The 21,444-nt window shown below is 42.8% G+C and overlaps 1 protein-coding gene across 1 annotated transcript in view; it reads left to right on the top strand.

Annotated features, from left to right (window-relative positions):
* Window positions 1-5,308: 5,308 nt before the first annotated feature.
* Window positions 5,309-21,444, top strand: part of kitlga (kit ligand a) — a 31,522-nt gene continuing 15,386 nt past the window's right edge. Inside the window, exon 1 of the mRNA XM_080474738.1 lies at window positions 5,309-5,666. Within this exon, the coding sequence (XP_080330864.1) occupies window positions 5,652-5,666 (15 nt within the window). The 5' untranslated portion in view covers window positions 5,309-5,651. The remainder of the gene's footprint in view (window positions 5,667-21,444) is intronic.

Raw genomic sequence — 21,444 nt, 5'->3', positions numbered from 1 at the left:
AAACACAATTTAGTTCATGGGCCACATGGGTCGGACTGGTAAAATACTACCATAACAACCTTAGAATGTATACTTTAAAGATTTTCTTTGTTGTTGTTGTTGAGATTTGGTTGGGTCAACCAAAATGTTGCAGCTTACAGGACTTTTTGGGGGGTTTGTTTGGCCGTTTCAGCCTCATTACAATACAGATATAATTTTTAGACTATTTACTGTATATCAGTGTTTCTCAGTGTCTCCAGGGTCTCTGGGTGATGACAGGTTTGTGACAGAATTAAATTAACAATGGGGTACTAAAGGGATATAATCCTGACCAAACTAAATAAACAGAAATGACCAATGTTGGACAAGAGTGGCTGGTGGCTAAAGATCACATGTCATTATTTTCACAAATGAAACCAGATCAGTCCGTGAAGGTCGGCCATTTTCCCCATCAAACTGAAAAGTGACGTAGAAAAACACCAACAGCGACACAGCATGACACAGCCTGGCTCATTTTGTTTGATGTTTTTTAATTTGGAATTTTGTATCAAATTAAAGTACCTTAACAGAAAACAGATATGCAATCATGTTGCAAGAAACATTAGATAAAAAATGAATAAGTTTAAAGTGTAAACGGTATTACTTATGTGCCATTCAAAACAGAATCAAAAAGCTAGACAGTTATATTAACGTAACACTCCTAGGCCACATGTAGCTAATAACAATTTAAATAAAATACATTTAACTGCATGTGTGAACAATCTTTTGTGACAGTCAAAGTGTTCAGGATGTATGTACCTGGTTGTACTGGCTTATGGGGGGCTCGCACTTGAAGCTCCCAGCCAGCCATATTTATTGTCATTATTGATGACAGGGTTCCATCCAGAGCAAAGGTGGTCCTGGTCTTGGTCTTGTTTAGTCCATCACAGAAAACACACTGCAACTGCATTGGAATGGGGCAGCAACAGGACCAGCTCTACAATGGTGGCCAGCCTCTGGAACAGGCTTGTTCCTGTCACCTGTAAGTGATAAACAAAGAGCACAGTGGAATTTAGATATTGAGTGTTAATTGTTTTTTTGTTTTTTTGTTTTGTTTTCTTATAATTTTTCGTTTGACAGATAGGTATAGGGTGATGCATGATTATTTTTGTCTATCAAAATAAAATGCATTCATCTACATAATGCTTTAAAATTCTATATAAAACAGCATATAGATGCCGGTTTTGGCCTACAGGCCTCTTGTTTGACTCCCCTACTGGATCTGGTTCAGAATGCTGCCGCACATCGTACACCAAGAACCCTAAAACTCTCCTGCTCGCCTTCACGTCTAACCACCACCTCACTGAGCTCCTCTACATCCACAAGCCCAGCTGAACACCAAGTTCATCGTCTTCCACCAGCCTCACTTTCTCTCCTGCTTGTAAGACCACCATGGGGTCCAGACTCATCGGCCGCAGCATCAGCAGCTTGGCCATTTTTAAAATACGACTAAATATACACATTTCTGGAAAGACCTATTTACGTTGTCATGATCCATCTTCTTATACCTCTTTATCCATTTCAGTGTTGCTTCAGCTGATTTCTACAGCGATCTTAAGCCTCTTATTTTTTCAATCATTGTTATTAAGCCGACCTGTCCTCAGCGTTGGTTGTCGCTCTTGCCTCACAGCGAGAAGGTTCCTATACCAGTCGGGGCTTTTCTGTGTGGAGTTTGCATGTTTTGCCTGTGTCTGCGTTGGTTTCCAAAAAGAAGCACGTGAGGTCAACTGGTGACTCTGCAATCGCCTCGCGGTGCGAATGTGAGTGTGTGTGGTCGTCTGTCTCTGTGAGTTTGCCCTGTGATGAACTGGTGACCTGCTGATTTCTGCACTTCAAAGACCACTTCATAATCTGCGTTGCTCAGGTTGACGCAGAGATTGTGCAACACTTTGTTGTTGTCTGTCATACTTTTCCAAATTTGAAGTGATGCGAAATATTTGTTTATCTCAACCTCTGCGCTGGCGTTCCCTTGAGAGGATCACTAAGGGAGACTTTAGAAAGAAGCTCACGGGACTTTGTACGACTGCTGTATTGAAATGTGTTTGGCAGGACCCTGCAAGACTGATAAGGGAAGATTTATCTATTTCTAGCATCTGGGCACAAGTTGGATTCTTATCAGCCCCATGTGGGTTGAGAAGAGAGAGGTACATAACGCTGGAGATTAATTCTGGGAAGCGTCTCCCTCATGGAGACACCAGAACATAAATGTGTGTACATAAGAACATCTTGTTTCATCCAGCTATACGCCAAACGGCGGTCTATTGGATGATGATAAAACAAGGTCTCATGAAAATTGCCTTTCTCTTTCTTAAAAGTCAAAAAAGCTGCCGAATGCAGAGAGATAAAGCGATCCCTGCTGTGCCGCACATGCATGCACGCTGGAGCACAAAAGGGCGAGTCCATCAATACTTTGACTTAAATTGAGACTGATGTTGAGAATCTTTTGAAACAAACAGTCCGGAATTACTGGTCACAAGGGGCACAAGACAAAAATAGCACGCACATTTTCACAGGGGACATCAGCAGGAAATACCATTGGAGTTCCTTCTGAAATCAGTTTTGAGTAACGTATCACAATACAAAGGATAACTTTGACTGGCAGTCAACTGTATGCACACATGAATTCGTTTTTAAACTACGCTATGAAAGTACAAATCATGTGATAACAAAATAAAAAGTACAAGTTGCACCAGAACATTAACATTCTTTTGTACGGTGATTGAGATAGATGAGAGTGCAGAATACCAGCTTTCGTTCCTGTACACGGTGAAAATATATGGTTTTTTACATTTCACTACTTTTGAGACTATAAATCTGGGTGTGTGTACTTGAACTATCACGTTTAAACACTTTATAAAAGAGGCCTGTTCGTGGGCCATGATTGTTTATTTTTTTTCAAGCAAATATTTGTTGTGAGTAAAAAGGGAAGATATAGATGCTTTTGTTTTGGAGTGTTGGTGTAAATTCATGGAACACAGTAAAAGTATACATAGAGATTTCATGTTATCCCTAAAAAATAAAAACTATCTCTATGAAGACTTCAGAATATCACGAGTGTCTGTCCCCGTATTATTTTAAAATTCACGGTTTCGTTTCAGAAACGTTTCGCGTTGACACTGACAAAGGCAGAAACAATGAAAACAATGTAGTGAGCATGCAAGGCCACCAGTTAGCGCCGTCGTTTGTTTTTGGAATGAAACCACACGTGTGCAGAGAACAATACGTCATAAACATTAAGAATGGCGATGGCACGGACATTCGTACTGGAAACACAACAACGGATCATGTGATCCGTCTGACTGGGGAGCCGCCCTGAGCAGTCGAGTGTTAAGGACATTGCTCAGGGACCCACGGCAGTTGGATTTGAACCAATAAACCTCTGTTTACAAGCTTGCTTCCCTAAATGTTTGGGCCACCACTGTTTTCATGAAGAAAAAAAAAAAGATTTACATAAAAGAGTTACATAAAAGTAGAAATGGAAGGCGTCTGCGATTGCAAAACATTGAACATGTCTTCGGAGAGCTCTTTTGTTAACTCTTCCCTCTGCTCCAGGCTTTCGGCCTAACGCACTCGGTTTTGGCACTTCTGTTTTCAGGATATCCAAAGTTTTATACGCTGCATGACAATGATCCACGCATTTGAGTCATTCAGTTACTGAGTCATTTATTCACCAACACACACACACACACACACACACACACACACACACACACACACACACACACACAAAAGGCGGAAGAGCGTGGTTACTCAGTTCTGAGGAATTCTTTTTCCATCAAGTCATCTTTTATGCCCTTTTTATCCGAGCTGATTTTGCAGGGGGCCGAGACTCATTTCTGCTGAGAAACAGCCCCCCTACCCCACCCCCAAACTCATACACACACACACACCCTTGGGCCCTACACCCAAAACTGGTATTGGTATTGATGCATCCTAATACGATTAATTGTCAGTGGTTTTGGCCTGAACCTTGATTTAAGCCCGGAGGCTTTTCAGTGTGGAGTTTTCTCCATGTGCATGTTTAAGGTTTGTTCTCGGTGCTCTAGTTTCCTCCTACAGTCCAAAAACATGCATTCAATGTTAACATGTCACCATAAATTGCCTGTATAGGTATGAATGTGAGTGTGTGTTGTTTTCAGTCCAGGATGTAATCTGCCTTTGCAAACAGTCCGCTGAGATCGTCTTCAACTGACTCCAAGTTAAATGTAAAAAAAGACAAGTGTTCAGTAAATCTTACATGAGCAGCACAAACATTCACAGTATCCACCACAATGGGACATATATGAGTTAGGGCTCAAAGTTTAGTCAACACCCTGAAACTCATGGGGCCAATTCTCTACATATGGGCAAGTCAGAATTATTTGACCTGGAACATATGATGCTTAAAATACTAGTGAAAGTGAAATATAGACGTGGAAAAAAGAACAACACAGATCTTCTCTGACAGCTCGAATTTCCAGGCCACGGGCAGTTTAGAGACACCATTCATCTTCTTTACCACTTAATCCTATTTTGGAGAAAACCCATGCACTGCACAGCTCAAACGTTTAAGTGATGGCAAATGAATGTAGACACACTTTCAAACTTGGGGTGGGTTTAAAAACTGGAGCTTCTTCTATATTATAATACGGTGAAAGTGTTTATTAAGATTCAAATGAGAATTTCTAATACGGTATATCGCTTCATGGGAAATAAATGACAATTTGTTATTTCTTTGGCACTGAATAACACCTGGTGTGTGTGTGTGTGTGTGTGTCTGTGTGGTGGCACCGAGGTGGTCACTCTACAGTACACATAAGACAGTGTGTGGATGGATGCGACAGATTGTTCTATTGAGTATATTGAGAATAAATTAGGCTTTATGTGTTTAACAAGTGCTGGTATTGGTACTCGGTATCGGCAAACAGCTACAGGTTAGTACTAGTACTTGTACACATCCTTTAAAAAAGTGGCATTGGTGTATCCCTATTATTAAAAATAAAATATATGGGGATCCATACGTTTTTAATAAAAGGGAAAGGGAACATGTAACTAAAAGAAAATGTAGGAACATTTTTTTCTTTGTCTATTTAATTCCCTGCATCTGGAAACATATCTCCTAACATATATAAATCAACATTTTGTAGCCACACACACACACACACACACACACACACACACACACACACACACACACACACACACACACACACACACAGCGAGCCTCAATTTCCAGCGGAAACCTCGATATGTTATGTCTCCATACTTGTGCATATTTCATGGTGGCGGGGGCGGCTCCCTGCCTTTACGCGCACTATAAAAGCGCACGTCCCTCCCTCCACATGCTGACCAGCTCCTCAGCTGCCAAACGCACAGTCACACACAGACACACACACGTACACACGGTCTGTTGTGTTGTAGTCAGTCGGGCTGCATGTCACAGCCGCTTGCTCACAGGTTGCAAAGACAGAGCGTTTAAATTTGTATTTTGCGCGTCATTTTCTTTTGGAGCTTTATATTTTCCCTCCTGTTTGGATACTGCTTACCTACGGAATTGGATATGTGCACACAGGATGAGGACAACCCCTTTCCTAACCGTAGAAGTAAAATAAAATAGGCTTTCGGACGCACTGGATTTACTCCTGTCATTCCATATGAAGAAGTCAAAAGTAAGTAGCTGGTTTTGGGGTCCCCCGCCCCTTTTCGTTCATGTTATTTTGTCTGCATTTGTGCGTCTACAATTAAGGAAATAAAGTATTTGGAGTTGTGGTGTAACGCGCAACCACAGGTCCGATTGGACACAATTTTCTGAAGCCCTGGCCAGCTCTGGTGCGCTTTTTCCCGAAGTGCTTTTGGTGTGATATAACGCACACACACAGAGGACTAGAAGTCTCTTGTCCCTTCTTCGTCTTCGACGCGCCTTTGCACCGTGGCACTGCTGTGGCAAACCCGCTTTACTCTCCTAAGCTGCGTTTATAGACGCTCCACCTGTGCGTAATTCACACTTGGATTGTCCCACACCTGCATCGTTATTCCTTATTGGCAGTGCCGTGCACTTATAACGCGTCCCCGATACTCACGTTTCGTGGCACCGATTTCTCGCTTACCTTCAAGTTAGAAACTTAGTTGTTGTTTTCCCCCCCTTTCAAAGACGCTCGGCTTTAATGTTTTTACGCACGGACCTGTCGCGATTGCAGATTCTTTGTAGACTTTAATTCTGCGTTGAAATCACAAATAACCAGCTTTAGTTTTATATACTTGAACTGAAACCACAGTGAATGCAGCTCCCTAGAGTGGGTGACCCATCACTTTCTGCTGGATGCACGCGTGAGCAATGACAGTAAAAAGGGTTTAGGGTGTAAATATAACTGCTTTCTTTTATAAATCTACCTTTTTCGATTCCCACAACTGGGTTTTTGATTGCGTTTTAAACACAGACTATCAATCCAAATATTGCCTCCTCATCCACCTTCTCTGTAAATGTGAGCAGCCTGCAGGGCCAGCTTAAGCTCCATTTCAGCCAACACTGACACTGTAATCTCTGGCCTGTAAGGCATGGCTGACCTAAAAATGTGCAAAGTGAAGCCTGGAGGTTTATCGCAGTCATTTCCACCTTTTTAAGAACAACTTGCATTTTACAGCTGGTGCAGGAAAGGTCAATCATGTATCACAGCAGCGCTTCAGGGTCATGCAACCAACCAAGAGTTTCTGTCTCTAGAAGAAGCACAATTCAACAGATAACCTAAAAAGTCTGGTAAAGAACTAGTAAAGCATTAACCTGCGAGTATGTATATTTACATATGTGTGTGACTGAGAGGTCATGATGTATTTATGTGCGTACGTGTGCATCAGAGATGGAACGTCTTTGAAGTAAGGCTGGGCGTCTCACCGTAATCACATTCTGAGCAGTTTCCTTCATCAGTCTTATTTTAATGGAGTTATTACGCAGTAAGTTGTGCCTGGCTGCAGTGCCAGACACCTTGTCTTTCTTAAGTTTGTTACAGATGCTGCTTGTGATGCTCCCCTCTGTCACGTAATCGCAAGGAGGAGAAAGAAGGGATGTCACTGCATTTCGAGCCTCTTTTTCTTTGGAATCTCATGCGCCTTGTTTTCTGCTTTACTTCCGTGTGGTGCATTAAAGCAGAGAGCTGTAGTACCGTTATTGATGGCAATACGTCTGTGTCTTGGACCCATCCGAGTGAACAAGCTTTTGAATCGGGCTCTGACATCTCGGCTGAGGCAAGCTGTGGTCTGTGCTAGTGTGTGAGAGAGCATGTCTAGACCTTCACACAACATTTGGAACCAGTAGGGAGCGCTAATTTTCTAATGCTGGTCACTTGAAGGCTTTAGGGCAAGTGGGAGGTTTAGAGAGTGATCACATGAAGTGACCCCCCCCCCCCCCCCCCCCCCCCCCCCCAATCCTTCCTTCCTTCCTTTCTTCCTTCTTTGTGTTCTCTGGCAGGCAGGCCGGCAAGGTAATGCTGAGGAGTGTTTGGGCACCAAGTGTAATTGAGTCGCACACGGTCGCAACTCCCAACGCAGGCCGAAAAACCCCACAGGCCCGCCGCTAACATAATCTCTGTGTTTGTCTTTTACTGTTGTGGCCTTTGTCCTGCTGGGGACCGGGTTGTTTATTTTAACATGGATGAAAGGAGAAAAAAAGAAAAAAAAAGATTTTTAGATATTCACAATTGATTAACCGAGCTGTGACTGTATATATGTTGAACGGAATTTGCTGTAACAGTTTATGGTTAATTTGTCTTCACCGAGTGTGAGAACGTCACCTTACTTCTCAATTCTACAGCCCAAACAATCTTTTTTTTTTTATTTAATGTATTTGTTGATTTCCCTTTTTTAAATGGGGCGTCATCTGTAAAGAACAAGCATTTGAGGGATGAGCGTCAGAGCGGAGTCTGTGGGTTGCACCAGCTAAATAGGAGCCAAATCTTCTCTGCTAAACAGCTTTTTTTTTCTTTTTTTTTTTGCTCCTTTATAAAAAATAAACCTTTTTATGCTTTGTGTCGCTTCACTTAGTTGTTGCAAGCATTTACATGTATAAATTCTTATCTAATCCAAACATGAGTGTATTTGTAAAAGAAGAAAAAGAAACTTTTACATTTTAGAAACCAGTACATGAATAAATAGTCAAACTTTTACCAAGTAATTATGGAAATGCCCTTGCTAAGCAATGGCTTAGCCATTCCATGGTTGAAGAAGAAATAAAACACCATTCGACCCAGTAATAGTAACCATTAAACCGGAAAAGATGTGACGGCTTGATCTGCATGCTTTGTCGTCGCAATTATGTCTCATGATCGAAGAAGCATGCAGGAAGGGAGGGTGTAATGTCAGAGGGTGCCAATGTGTCCGAATGAATGGGGTTACATAAACGGCAGGAAAAGAAACGGTAAACATTTACTGAGTGCCAGCGCGCTGGGTGGTGCTAAATGGCTGGAGGCAGAGTGGGAAAGGCGTGATGATGGAATATTAAGGCTTTAGTTTCCAAATCGCAGCACATTGTTGCTCACACGCTGCTGACCTTTTTTAATTAGGAATTTTTCCCTGAATGTGGCATCGAAGATACCTTGAGGGGTTAATGACACCTGTCTGCAGAGATTTAAAGCTGGTATGCCGACACTTGTGACGCTCTCCCCGTCATACAGCTCATAAGAGTGATGAATGTGTGTCGGTGCCGCGTATCAAACAGTCCTTGTGACTCATGTTGTAATCACAGCTCATGCCTGGCTGCGATTCCGTCCACAAAGTCGTTTGCTTTGTGTTAAGTGGGATCCATCGCTGCCGCGTTGGTGTCGGTCGTCTCCACCTCCGAAATCTGAAGGTTTCCCCCGATGGCTCGAATCTTCGAACCGATTTGATTTCTTCCTTTCCAAGCATATCTCTGCAGGGCACAATTCGCAACGGATCATTCACTCGCACAAGAAAAAAATGATCAGGCACTTTTTATCAATATGCTTTCTCTTCTACGTGACTCACTCCACCCCAGGTCATGTGTGACTCATCGCTCGCCAAGGTCATGCATTGGTAGAAGTCAAATGAATTTTCCGTGGTGATGCACTGTCGTGCCTTCAGGGAGGCTTCAAGAATGAACTCTCCTCAGAAGTGCGAGAGTTGTGGAAAGGGTGCGATCTGCCAAAAGAACAGGAGGGATTTCCCCTATCAGACGATCCACGTGCCGACACCGGCAGGTTTTGTCTGTAGGCCCCCCCCCCCGGAATCGACAAAAAAAAACTGTTGGCATCGTCCCACTCTGCAAACTGTGGACAGATACAAGAGTCTTCTATTACAACTATGTGATTCATATTTACATTTTCAGATGACTGCTGAAAGTGGTGCATGATTTTCACGTCTCTAGTGCTTTTCCCACCGCTTGAGTCGTTCCCAAATCGCTTTACACGGTCACATTCTCGCACACATTCACACACCAATGCAAGGCACTGAATCTATCCATTTCCATTGGCAGTGGGCAGCTACATATTGGGGCGATCTGGGGGTCAAAGCTCCTGCTTTGGGAGCAGTTTGGGGTTCAGTGTCCTGCTCAAGGACAATCCAACATATAGACAGGGGGACAGGGGGACATGGGGAATCGAACCTGCAACACTCCGATTGAGAGACGTTTGATGGAGTTGGTTTGTGTGTGTGTGTGTGTGGGGGGGCAAACAATGCATCTAAGACAAACGTTTTATTCATCATAGGTACTGTAGCTCAGTAGTTTTAGGGTTTAGGGTTACCTTGAGTTGGGAAACTGTGGCTCAGTTGGTAGAGTGAGTCGTGCTATACAAGTGAAATCTATTTACCACACCTACCTCGTGAGCCTCGGAGAAGTAAATGGTTGTGAGTAAAATAATGAGCTTCCTAACACATCTTACTTAAGATGCCAAAGATTCAGGGTGAAATCATGTAATTTCAAAGGATCTTTCCACCGAGTTGAATGAATTTAATTAGCCATTAAACTGGAAAATGTTATGCAATCGGATAATTTGATACAAGTTAAAAAAGCTTTTGCACTGACAACAACAGAAGAGCATTGGGATAAAAATCGTGCCGTTAAAAATCATTTAACAACCAGAATAACCTCAGCTTGGGTGGAAATATTGCTGCTTCAATAGCGGTAAGGTTACTACTTTTCTAATTTCTTCATCAAACAGTGTGAAGTTCAATCGATCTAGTAACTGTGCCATCCTCAGTGGCTTCAGGACAGTCCATGGTGTGTGGTGAAATCAGGCTTTAAACAACACGATGGGCTGTTTAATTTCAGGCTATTAAGATTACTTGCATTGTAAAACTACAGGATTTGTCCTCTTGCTGGGAGAGAAACGGTGGTCGCTGTGATGAGGGGCTGCGGTAAAAAAAATCCACTCAAACACCCCTACCACACTCCCAAAGGCAGCTGTCGCGTTCTGCTTTTATTCCCTGTTATTATAGATGTGACCACAAGGGGGAACCTTCTTCTCCACTTGCATCCCTGTGACGACCTCCAAACTTGTAATATTCTATGGATCCATAATTTACAGATATGTCCACCCAATGCTGCTCTGTACCGTCAGAGCAGATTCTCGTCAAGAGGAACAAACATGGCCCATGTTTTATATCTCCGATGTGGAGGAGAAGAAAGCCCAGGGAAGTGATGAGTCACTGCACATTGTAAAAGGAGGAAAATCGCATTACAGCTAACGTCTCCAGAACTCTCACCTCTCTTGTGCCGCCCGAGTTCAAACTAAAGCGACTCGGTACGTCCGACCTGCGGAGAAACAGCAGTGCAAAGCACGCACAATCGATGGATCCAAATTCCTGTAACTCAAACCACGTTGCTTCTGTCACAGAGTCCTGGCATCCTTAACTGTTTGTCTTGTTCCTGCAGTACCGGTGAGAACATGGAGGCGCGTTTGTGAGGTGCATGGATGCCTGCTTAGATAAATCGTGGCGTTCAGCTGCAGTGATTGTGTCTGTCACGTTCACATGGAACAGCAGATCTCCTCTTGGAGTGGATGTGTCAAGTGACCCGAAGTATATTTGTCTTTGTAGCAGATAATGAAAAAGCTTTCCAGTGAGCCGTGAGACAGACAACATACTTGGAGAACTCTAAAGAGTGTTAAAACAATGTTTACAGAACTCAAGTCTATTAACCACTCCACCGAGGTCTGTCACTTTGGAATTCCTGCAAGCCTCTATTTTTTTTTCTTTTTCCATCCAAGCGGATATGTAACAACTTAAAATGACTGGTTGGATCAGTTGAGATATGTATCAGACTTGGGTTCTGGCTTGTCTGAGCATGAGAAGGCTCCGACTTCGATCCCGAACATCGGTCATCTAGCTGCGGTATGCGACCAGAGCCGAGATGGATCGGGTTTGTTCCTGTGGAGCCGCAGAATGCAACAGCAATGTGATTTATTTTTATTTTTATTTTTTATTTTGAGGCAAAAAGCTTGTTTTGACGACTTTCTTCCCAAAGTCTAAAAAATGTCACTTTATATTTTCTGCAAAGAGCAACGCATAGATTCACTCTGGCCGCAGTTTGCTTTAGGGCATGAGAAAGATTAAGCCTGCCACCGATCTATACGTCCCCTCTTATTCTGGATGAATACACCTGCACTGAGGGATACAATCATTGAGTCATAATTATTAAAGTCCTAATTATCAATCGATATCGCCATAATGCATAACGATTAAAGATCAGAATGACAAATTAAAAATAAATATCATAAAACTCCTGGCATGTCTAAAGTCTAACTTCAGGGCACAAGAAGGCCTGTTATTAAATGGGCCGGTCCCTCAGCCCTATGCAAGAGAAAAATGACTAATGCACGTCCCAGTTTAACTCATGTTGGCTGCTTGCTTCACATATAACATGACGCGAGTGTATTCTACACATACAGTCACCGCTTTCAGGGTTCGCTTCATAGTGCTTGCACAATAAATCACCAATTTATGGCAACATCAACATGCACGATGGGGCCGGATGAATCCTTTTTTTTCATGCATTCATCCGCTTGTATGCGACACAAAAACACCGCAAACTACAAAGTCAACAAACCCATCCGCTTCTGAAACGTCCCTGGTGGGCTTAGTCGCTGTTGGTTGTTCATTAAAAACAGCATTGATAAATATAAAAAACATGAGAAGAAAATGTTAAATCTTTTAGCTTTTATTTTGTTAATCATGCAGCTGTTGCGATACACAAACATTATTGCATTTTTATTAGATGGGCGATTCCCTACTGTTTTACATTTAATTCCATGTCGTTGAAAGCCCGTATAAAAATGAGATCTCGTCAGACAATTAAAGGTTTTGTGCTCTGAGTAAACGACCGCTGTGAATCTCGTTCCGTTAATCCCAGTAAGTTGTGCTTGAAATTATGTGAACTTGTTGTTCAGGTTTCTTTCTTCAGTTATATTTGTATAAAAACCTTGTTGCAACACAATAACGTCGAAGAATAAAGACCGTCATTGAATCAACCTGGTTTCTTGTTTTATGAGGCGGTTCCAGTTAAAGTTGTCTTTAGTTGAATTGACTCAATTCGAGGAAAATAAGATTGGCATGAGCCCCAAATGCGCTCCTTGATTTAACTTTTAACATTAAGATGGAAATATCTTTGGCGTTTTAGTTTACTGGCTAGAGAACTTGCCCACTTAAAAAAACTGATTATCCCAAATAAAAGAAGGAATTCTTGAATTCTTCCTGTTGGTGCTCATAACACTGGTTCGTTGGGCTCGACGCGGCCTGTTTGTCTTCTCGTCTCTGCACTGACTCCCCCAGAGCTTCAGCAGGTGCACTCAGACTTAATGGAAATCCTCTTCCGCCGTGTCCTCTGGTGGCACAGAGCAGAATATTAAAATGTTGTTGTGGTTTCGGCGCAGGCCAGCTCTGGATGTGAAGTTTTTCTCATAATAAACCTTCCTTCTGTCAGTCTCTTCCTCATGCGATTGTCTTCCCTGAACGCTGGAACGATCCGCACAAAGCGCTGGACAGCGATCCACCCCCGAGGCTTCTGGCAAAATCCTTCAGTCTTCAGTCTTGTGAAGCGTTTTATAAAACAATCCGCCGGATCACGTGGCCCTCTTCACTGCAAGCCAGAGGGCCAAACAAGTTGATTTTTGTTGGCCCATCGAAGGTTGTCATGTCTGGACTTTTGCTTAACACCTGCAACATCTTTGGAAATGATCCGGAGGGAGCCGTTGCCATAACGGTCATGTGCTTTCTGTTGAACGTTGCATGAAACCTTGATGAATTTAGAAATTTAGACTGTCATGTTGCGATGTTGGCCTGGAATTTAAAGCTTGGATGTAATGTGAAAATGTGAAATGAAATCCGAGGCTAATGTCCCCCAGAGGCTTAATTATATTGGCTTTAGAGAGGATTTTGTTTATTTTATGTTTCATCTGCTACACTAAACTTTCATTTATTTATTTATTCTATTTTCTTTTTTTTTCTTCCATTTGGCACTGGATTCTCTTTTCAGTGGCCAGAAAGCAAAAAGCACATCGTCTGGCAACAATAAAGTCTGAGATAAAAATGTGACCGAATTCATGGACCCGTCCTTTCCCTGCAAAGACGCATCTACTTTCATGGGCACCCTGGTTATACCGTGGCTTGTGCACACGTGTCTGTTCAGGCTCCTTCGGGGGCCCCGGCTCTCGGAGAGTGATATGTTGCCTTGAACTCTTCATGGCTAATAGGAGCTCACAGCGCCCCAACCGCGTAAGGACCTCCGGATATTTTCACAAGAGCAAAGTCATCATATTTAACCATTCGCCACAGCTGAGCAGGTGGCCGAGTGACTCCAAGCTGCTGCAGGTCCGTCCGCGCTGTCCTGTTTCTACGCGTCTGTTGGCTCCGAAATTGCATTTTCTGTTTGATCCGTTTGCCCCCGAGCGAGGATGAGAATTCACAAGGTACAGACAAAGCCTGATACAGTTGTTATGGCTTTGTCTTGGTCATTAGCCACTGTTGAGGAATAATTACAGAAGTGCCCTGAGGTTTTTGCCTCGAGTTCGCATTACTTCAGGGTAATGTGCCGTGAGGTAAACTGAAACTGTTCTTTGCGGTCTTGAGCGCTGTCACTTGCAATTGCTGTCAGTTTTGGCATGACCGCGTTTAGGTATTTGATAATATTACCATATATCATTGAAGCCCAAGGCCATTCTTCTGAGATTTCTACCTGTAGAAAACCTGTTGAAACACAGGAAGCCACATTAGTTCAGTCAGCAGGACAGAGTAAGATTTGAAAAGACATTTCTCACATACCTAATCCAAACGGTGAGCTAGAGAAACACTAACAGTGCTGCCGATGGAATGTGGTTTTAGTATCAATCTTAATCACATCAGAATGCGAGAACTTCTTAGTTGAACACTAGAGCACACTGTACAAACGTCATTATAGTTTATCATAATTCTTTTTTGCTTCTGAAGGCTAAATTCACGACTCGAGCCATTACCATCAAGCTTCCGGGAAGAATATTTATGACACTTCCCTGTGGTTTAACACCTTCTCATTAAACATTCTCTTTGTGTGTTGGACGTTTTGATGTTGGGTAAGTTGGCGGGATCATGTTTTACATGAATCTCTTCTCAGTCACAGGCATTTTAATTTTCTTCTTTTGACGAGTGAGATTCTAAGAAGTTCTAAATGGGGGTATTTATTTACTGTCAAAACATGGCAATCTGTTGAGTCTGAGTCAAGGATCACACTTTTTCCTCTCTATGCATGACGATGGATTCGCACAGTCACTGTTTGCACGTTCTCCCCGTGCATGCGTTTGTTTTCTCAGGGTTTTCCGTTTTTTCTCTGACAGTCCAGAAACGTACATTTGATGGGAATTAGTGACCCTAAATGACCTGTAGGTGTGAAAGTGAGTGTGTGAGTGTGAGTGTGTGTGTGTTTGGCTTGTGATGGACAGGCGACCTGTACAGGCTGTAACCTGCCCTCGCCCATTCCTCAGCTGGGATTTGCTCCAGAACAATGTGACCCACAGTTGGATGAAGTCATGTTGAAGGCGGATTTATTTCATCTGTTTTGTCTCATGTGCCTCTGAAGTAGTATTAATCCCTAACAGAAGGTACTACATTCATTTTCCCCGAGTAATGAAAACAATTCAGCAGCCTGGTCCCTACCTACGATCTCTAACCAAAACATATTGAGTTTATTGTCTTGAGCTTGTCGGCAACCACGCATACTCCGAATTATACGAGCTGACAGAGTTTCATTGCAAAGTAGAGTAACTAATGATTCTCAAAATGTTTAAAAAAAATTCACTAATTCTGACATTTTGCAGAAAACACCGAAATCCTTAGTCGTTTTATGGTTTTAGGACTGCGTACAGCTGCCTGATCTGGTGCGATGGAAAAAGATTGCTGTGTGTTCACTGCAGCCTCCAACCTTGAGAGGCCTGAACTTAGCAGAGGGAACTCCTGAGTTATGGCGTCAACAGGTCTTTTAAGTCGTCCTTTGGGTGTCTTTGCAAAGCCAGAATCTTAACGTTGATGCAGACTTCGGGCACGGCAACGATGATGTGTTCAGAAATGTTTTTTCTCCGTCTTAAAACAAAGCGAGCCCGCCATTTTCTCACGCTCCATTTGAATCCGTTCGGAAAAGTTCAATCAGTTGGATCAAAGTGAAAAGACACTTCAAATGGTCTGCTGGGCTTTTCCGCAGGAGACACAACTGACTGTGTGCCGCGCTTAACTAGGTGACGCATCCTCCCCCGTCTTAAAACTATATACCTCCAGCATGTGTTTCTGCTGAGCAGCTCGGCTCCTTGTGCAATCCACACTCGCTTCAAAAGAATCGGTTTTGAGAAATCTCTCTCAAAGAGCTGCTTAACATCACTGTGACGGACGTTCCAGACCACCGCCATATACCAAATGATGTGAGCTACCGTTCTAGTTCAGCAGCCTCTTTTAAAGTAACCATTTACGAGCTCATTGGGAGAACTTTGAACAGTGTTGTGAAGGTGAAAGTGTGGTGAGAAAATCAGACAAAGAAGCACAATTGCACAATTCTGTTAACACCCCCCCCCCCTTTTGTTCCTTGTTGCACGAGCCAAATTCCCCTCCTGCAGTTGTGCATATTAACCAGAGCCGTCCGGTTCCTTGTTTATTGACACAGCAAGTGATGTGGCGGCGTAAAGAGCCGGACTGAGGATCACAGAACATCGCTTTCCCCATCCAAAGAAAACAAAAAAGAACATGCGTCAAGTCCATTTTTTATTTTTATCCGAACACACACGAACACACAGACACACACACACACACACTTTCTAATTTGCTCTGGGTGGCGAGCTCAGATTTCCTGCAGGACACTAACAGGACAAGGCTATCGCAATCAACACACTCATAATTCAAGTCAACATGTCCTCTGAAGTAGCAGCGATTTATTTGGGTAATGACGCTCGGGTTCACTCGGGGTGTCCGCCGCTCCATTCAGCCAATCGATGCGTTTACATTTAAAGCTGTTCCACAAGATACTTTTAGGTTTTTCTTTTCTGAATGGAGGACATGATTCAGAATTGTGTGTGAAACGCTCAGTTGAAGTAGACCTGATCCTGTTTAGGCTGGCCGTCCTTCTTAACATTATTAAGAATACAGGGTTAACTCAGGTAAGTGGTCGAAAGGACCCATTTGTTTCTTTATCAAACTCATCCACACTTTTTTTTTTTTTTTTCAGCTTGTTAATTCAGAAATAATTGACTTTCATAGAAATGCAATGTACATCTCTGCAAGCTAAACACTTGTCATTCCTGTGGTGGCGTGAAGTTTAAGAGACTGTTAACCCGTCTTTATTTAACTAAATCTCTTTAGGAAAAAATAATTTATACTGATTCGACCGAGCCCAGAGGCTCACACTGCCTCTGTATTGTTTCCACTGCTTCATTGCTTCACCGCTAAACCCTGTAATCTGCTCCGGATCGCACACACTTTCATAATCTTGGGTTAAAGGACATCAACATTGGATGCACACTAATCTTCCAAACCCCATCCTTAGAAGCGGCAGGGATTCTCTTAATTTCCACCAAATCCCCATGATCAAGTCTGACTCACTGCACATTGGAAGAGGCTTGTTTTTTTTTTTTCTTTCCCTTCTGAAACATATGTTAAGCTGAAAACTCAGCACTGCAATTGGTTTCCATCTCGCATCCAGGGAGCCATTCATTCAGCGACGGCTCGTGAGCTAAGGCTGCGTGTTTTTCTTTGCTAATCAATGTCGTTGCGCTTTGATTATCAATCTGCAGGGGCTTCTCCTCCATCTGTTCAGCTGTGGCTGATGAGTTATTCCAGACCGGCTTTGCTCTGGATCAGAGAGGGCAAGGCAAACTGTGTGCGAGGTCAATAGTTGTCCATCAAACACACCGTTTGTCTCACATCTGAAATATGATGGGATTAATCTTGTCATTCAGAAGCAATTCATTTGTAGAGAGGAAAGACTGCCATCTTTCACAGAAGGATTTGTTGTTTTGCCTTGTTAGGCAGACAAACAGATTCACAAAACACTGTTATCATAAAGCCTATTAGTTTCCATCAATGCACTAATGTAAGTTCTCAGTACTTTTATATTACTGTTGTATTATCTAACCTAATATAGAAACCAAGTATAACCAATATGCATTTATTCTACTCGTTTCCCGAATGTCCATATTGATCATTGAAGCGAATCAACGACGTCTGCATGAGGAACCCAAACCATAACCAAAGTTATGATGAACTTAAAAATGTCACTCCTGACGGTAAACCAAAGCAAACTACAGCTACCTCACGTCACCGGTGGTTTGTGCTTGTTAATGGGACAGAGGTTGTGGTACTGATGTAAATACATGTGACAAGATTGAAGTGTCGAGACACGGGGTACTCTGACTGACTTGTGACGTCAAGGACGCTGGTAGGAATCAGCTGATTATGCTCTCATGAGGGAAGAAAGCTTCTTCTTGTGATTGTTCGTGGCTGCCGCATCAAACAAAAAAGGAAAAAAAAAACTCCCTTTTACCCCAGCTGAGTAACGATTGTTACATCAAACCATTGTTGCTGCTTCTTGTCTACTTGGTGAACAAATCCGAAAGGTTCTCGGAGATCTCTTACATCATTACCGCCTGGTCCACTGAGCTTTAATACCTCATAATTAATGTACAACAGTGCCAAGGAGCAGCTTCATCTCGTCGGACAGGTGCCCCTGAGCTCGCTTGCTTTAACGTGTCTTGGAGTAATTGTCTGGCTTCTCTCTATTAGCCTGTAGCTCATTCTCTTGGCTTTAACAACTGTAAGTGCAGCTCAGCAGACAGTGGGAGCAGCAAATTGAATGTTCTTGGAGGCTAATTTGATTTCCGCAGGAAGTAAGTGCGCTCCAGGCGCTTGAAATTCAAGTGTAGGTGCAGTTGTAACCCCTCTGTTTTACACTTTCAGCTTTTGAAAAGACGGTTATATTGCATCATATAATGAAGTCAATGGATTTGACGATAAGTGCGCCCTCAATCCCGCTAGTGTTTGAGCCTAGATAAGAAACACAGCCGCCTCTGCAGTCTTATCTTTATGGGTTAAAAAGTCCACGGGTTTATCAAAGCCTTTGTTCGGTGCGTGTTTAGCGATGGAGATGTTAAATATTGGCATGAGACCATGACTCAGCCATTTCCCGGTGTGCTTCCAGCAGCAGGGGAAGTCTTAAGGTGTGCTGTGGAAGAGAGGTGGCAAAGATTACGACCAAACCACCGCTCAGATGACATAAAAGCTCACGCATTTATTCGTACACCCTTGGCTGACCTGAGCCTGGATCAACTCTTCTAACATCTGGACAACAATAGCGGCCTCGTCATTCCTCCCTGCAGCCTTTGTCATCTGCTCTGATTTAATCCCCATCATGAGACATGGGAACTAATGTCTCACGGCAAAATTTAAGGCAGTCATGTTGGCAGAAGATTAGGATAAAACATCCCCATCCCTGCGACAGAAACAGACCGCACATTGCCAGGGTGGACGAATGTCATGCGACGTCCTGTGTGCTGCTTTTATGAGATTATGTGGATAAGAGGGCCACAAGGCCGGCGGTCTGGAGGGCCTCCTCGGCTCATGATGCCTACGGTTCAAAGTGGTGCACGGAAAACGAGTGGAGAGGGTAATGACTCTCTGCATTAGGGCGATGCGGGAGAGCCGGCATGCCACCAGAGCTGTAATGCACCTCATGCTAATGATGATGGACAAGAGGGCTTCAGTTTGGAGGGCTGCCTCCGACGCCCCGTTGGTCCGGTTCTGCTGTTGCATAAGTAAAAGTGGTTTAGTTCCATTTCCAAAATATTTTCGGCCTGTGAGACCTTCCATCATCCTGTCAACATGGCTTTACATTCTGTCATGATCAAACCCCCCAGAAAGTGTCACAGACAGCTTTAAAGGAGTTGATGTTTTTCCACAGAAGCCTTTTTGTTTATTTATGTATTTGGCCCGAATTACATGCTGGAAGTCCATAAGCATTAATTTTGGGGAATCGGATCCATTTGTTGTGGTATTATCAAACCAAAATGTTTTTCCTTCAATTTTCTTGATTAAAAAAGACGGCTCATGATAAGGTCGGCGCAGAATAATTCCAGCAGACGTGTATAAATAACTTTTTGCATGGGTGGCAATGGACAAATGCAGTATATTTTTACAGAGACGCATAAACACTCGCATTCACTCCTCTTGCTGCAGTGAAACCAAGCTGGTGATGGAGCGCCTCAAAGAGAGAATATGGGGAGTGTTTATTTTAAGTATCCTGTAGCTATTGATCACTTGGTGAAGTTTTCTAAATATCCATCATTCCTACAGTCAACATGTTCTCCTGTGTGAAGTTTGGGCAACACGCTAACCAAAAGCGACCATTGAAACCACCTTTAAATTAATGTAAATGTTGTTGTAGCCTCGTGACCTTGAGACGACAGGGGCTCTGACGGGTTTATTAAATTTTCTTGCAATCCTATACATGGTTTTTTTGAGGGGTTTTTTTTTTTGCTCGAGGACATTGGTTATGAACACACCCTGCCGAGCTCTCCTCCCACTCGGAGTCTGCCCATTACAGGCGTGTTTCTACTTTCATCTCCACTTACAAAACAGAAATGATGATCAGAGAAGGGCTTCAGGGGAACACTGCGGGTGCATTTTGCCATTGCACGTCGTGTTGCTTTGTCAAGTGCAAGCTGTGGCTTGATGAATGTCACACGTTTCAAGAGTGAGAACAATTCGGAGAGGTCTGATCAGTGGGTTTAGTAACGGCAGCAGTAAAGGGAAATCGTAGGTCCCGTGAAACCAAAAATCCCAAAACGTGCTTAGAAATGCAGCATTGCCTGAAATTGCACATCCTTGGAATGTTGTCGAAATCTGGGGCTGAGGTGAGGATTTGGCATTTTTAACAAAGAGCCTATTCTGAAAGAATTTAAACTTATTTTCCACCACTGGCCTTGTAGTATGTTTTTGGTTTTGGACACACACTCAGCTGGAGTTCAAAAGACAAAAAAAGGTCTGTATTAAATTGACTCTTTACCTTTTTCAAAGCTTTGGAGTTAACGATAAACAGAATAACAAATTCTGTTTTTTCTTTGTCCGTCATGCAAGACGTTACTCCTCTTTCTTAACCATAATAAATGAGTACCTCGCTGCTCGTTGAAGCGATGGGCATTTTTATTTTTTTATTTTTTAATAACAAACAATTGGCACAAAAAGAGCTGCTACCTACAGTACGTATCAGCTTCTTTAAAGTGACCCTATCCTTCATATTGATAATGTAAACAGATCAGCCAAGTCTTTCTCTCCCTGACATGGACTTCACTCGCTTGGTCATAATGTTGTGGTTGATCTATGAGGCACAACTCTTGCGTGGTTCTACTTGTTGTCGCTGCCCTGCTTGCATATGACCACCACATTGCTTGTAGAATTAGTTCCCCTTTTAATCGATTTTTGTGAATCCGTGAGAGTGCTGCGAATAATTCTCCTCATTCAGATCTTCAAATGCTCTGATTTGCTTGCAAATTAAATGTTTTGTTGGGTCCAAAGTCCACGTAAGAGGCTTTTGTATATTACGATCAACAAATAGCCCGCGATTAGTTGATGGAGTATTTGATCAATGGAGTTGTATCACAGCATGTGAACATGGCGTCTCGCACTGCAGGCGAAGACTTTACTGTCAGCGGTGTACAAGGATCAGTCGCCAGTTTTTGAGAGAAGAGCTGAAAAAGCACACGCTTGTTGTAGATGGACATTTCTGGAAGAATAGATATGCAAGTGTGCTTAATGTGTTGGGTTTGTCTTTCATCTGTCAGTGTTTGAGACCGAAAAATGGAGTAAATTCTCAGACCAGATTCCTGCTTGGAGCAAAGAAACGATTAATTATACATTTGGTGGTAGCCCAGATGTGGGAATCCAGCCATTAAACAGTTTGCTTCTTCTTCTTTTCTTTTTTCTTTTTTTTTTGCTGGAGCC

The sequence above is a fragment of the Lipophrys pholis genome (genome assembly GCF_963383615.2).
Source record: "Lipophrys pholis genome assembly, chromosome: 11".
Classification (NCBI taxonomy): domain Eukaryota; kingdom Metazoa; phylum Chordata; class Actinopteri; order Blenniiformes; family Blenniidae; genus Lipophrys; species Lipophrys pholis.
Note: the sequence above shows the minus strand (reverse complement) of the source record. Positions and strands in the feature narration are given on the sequence as shown.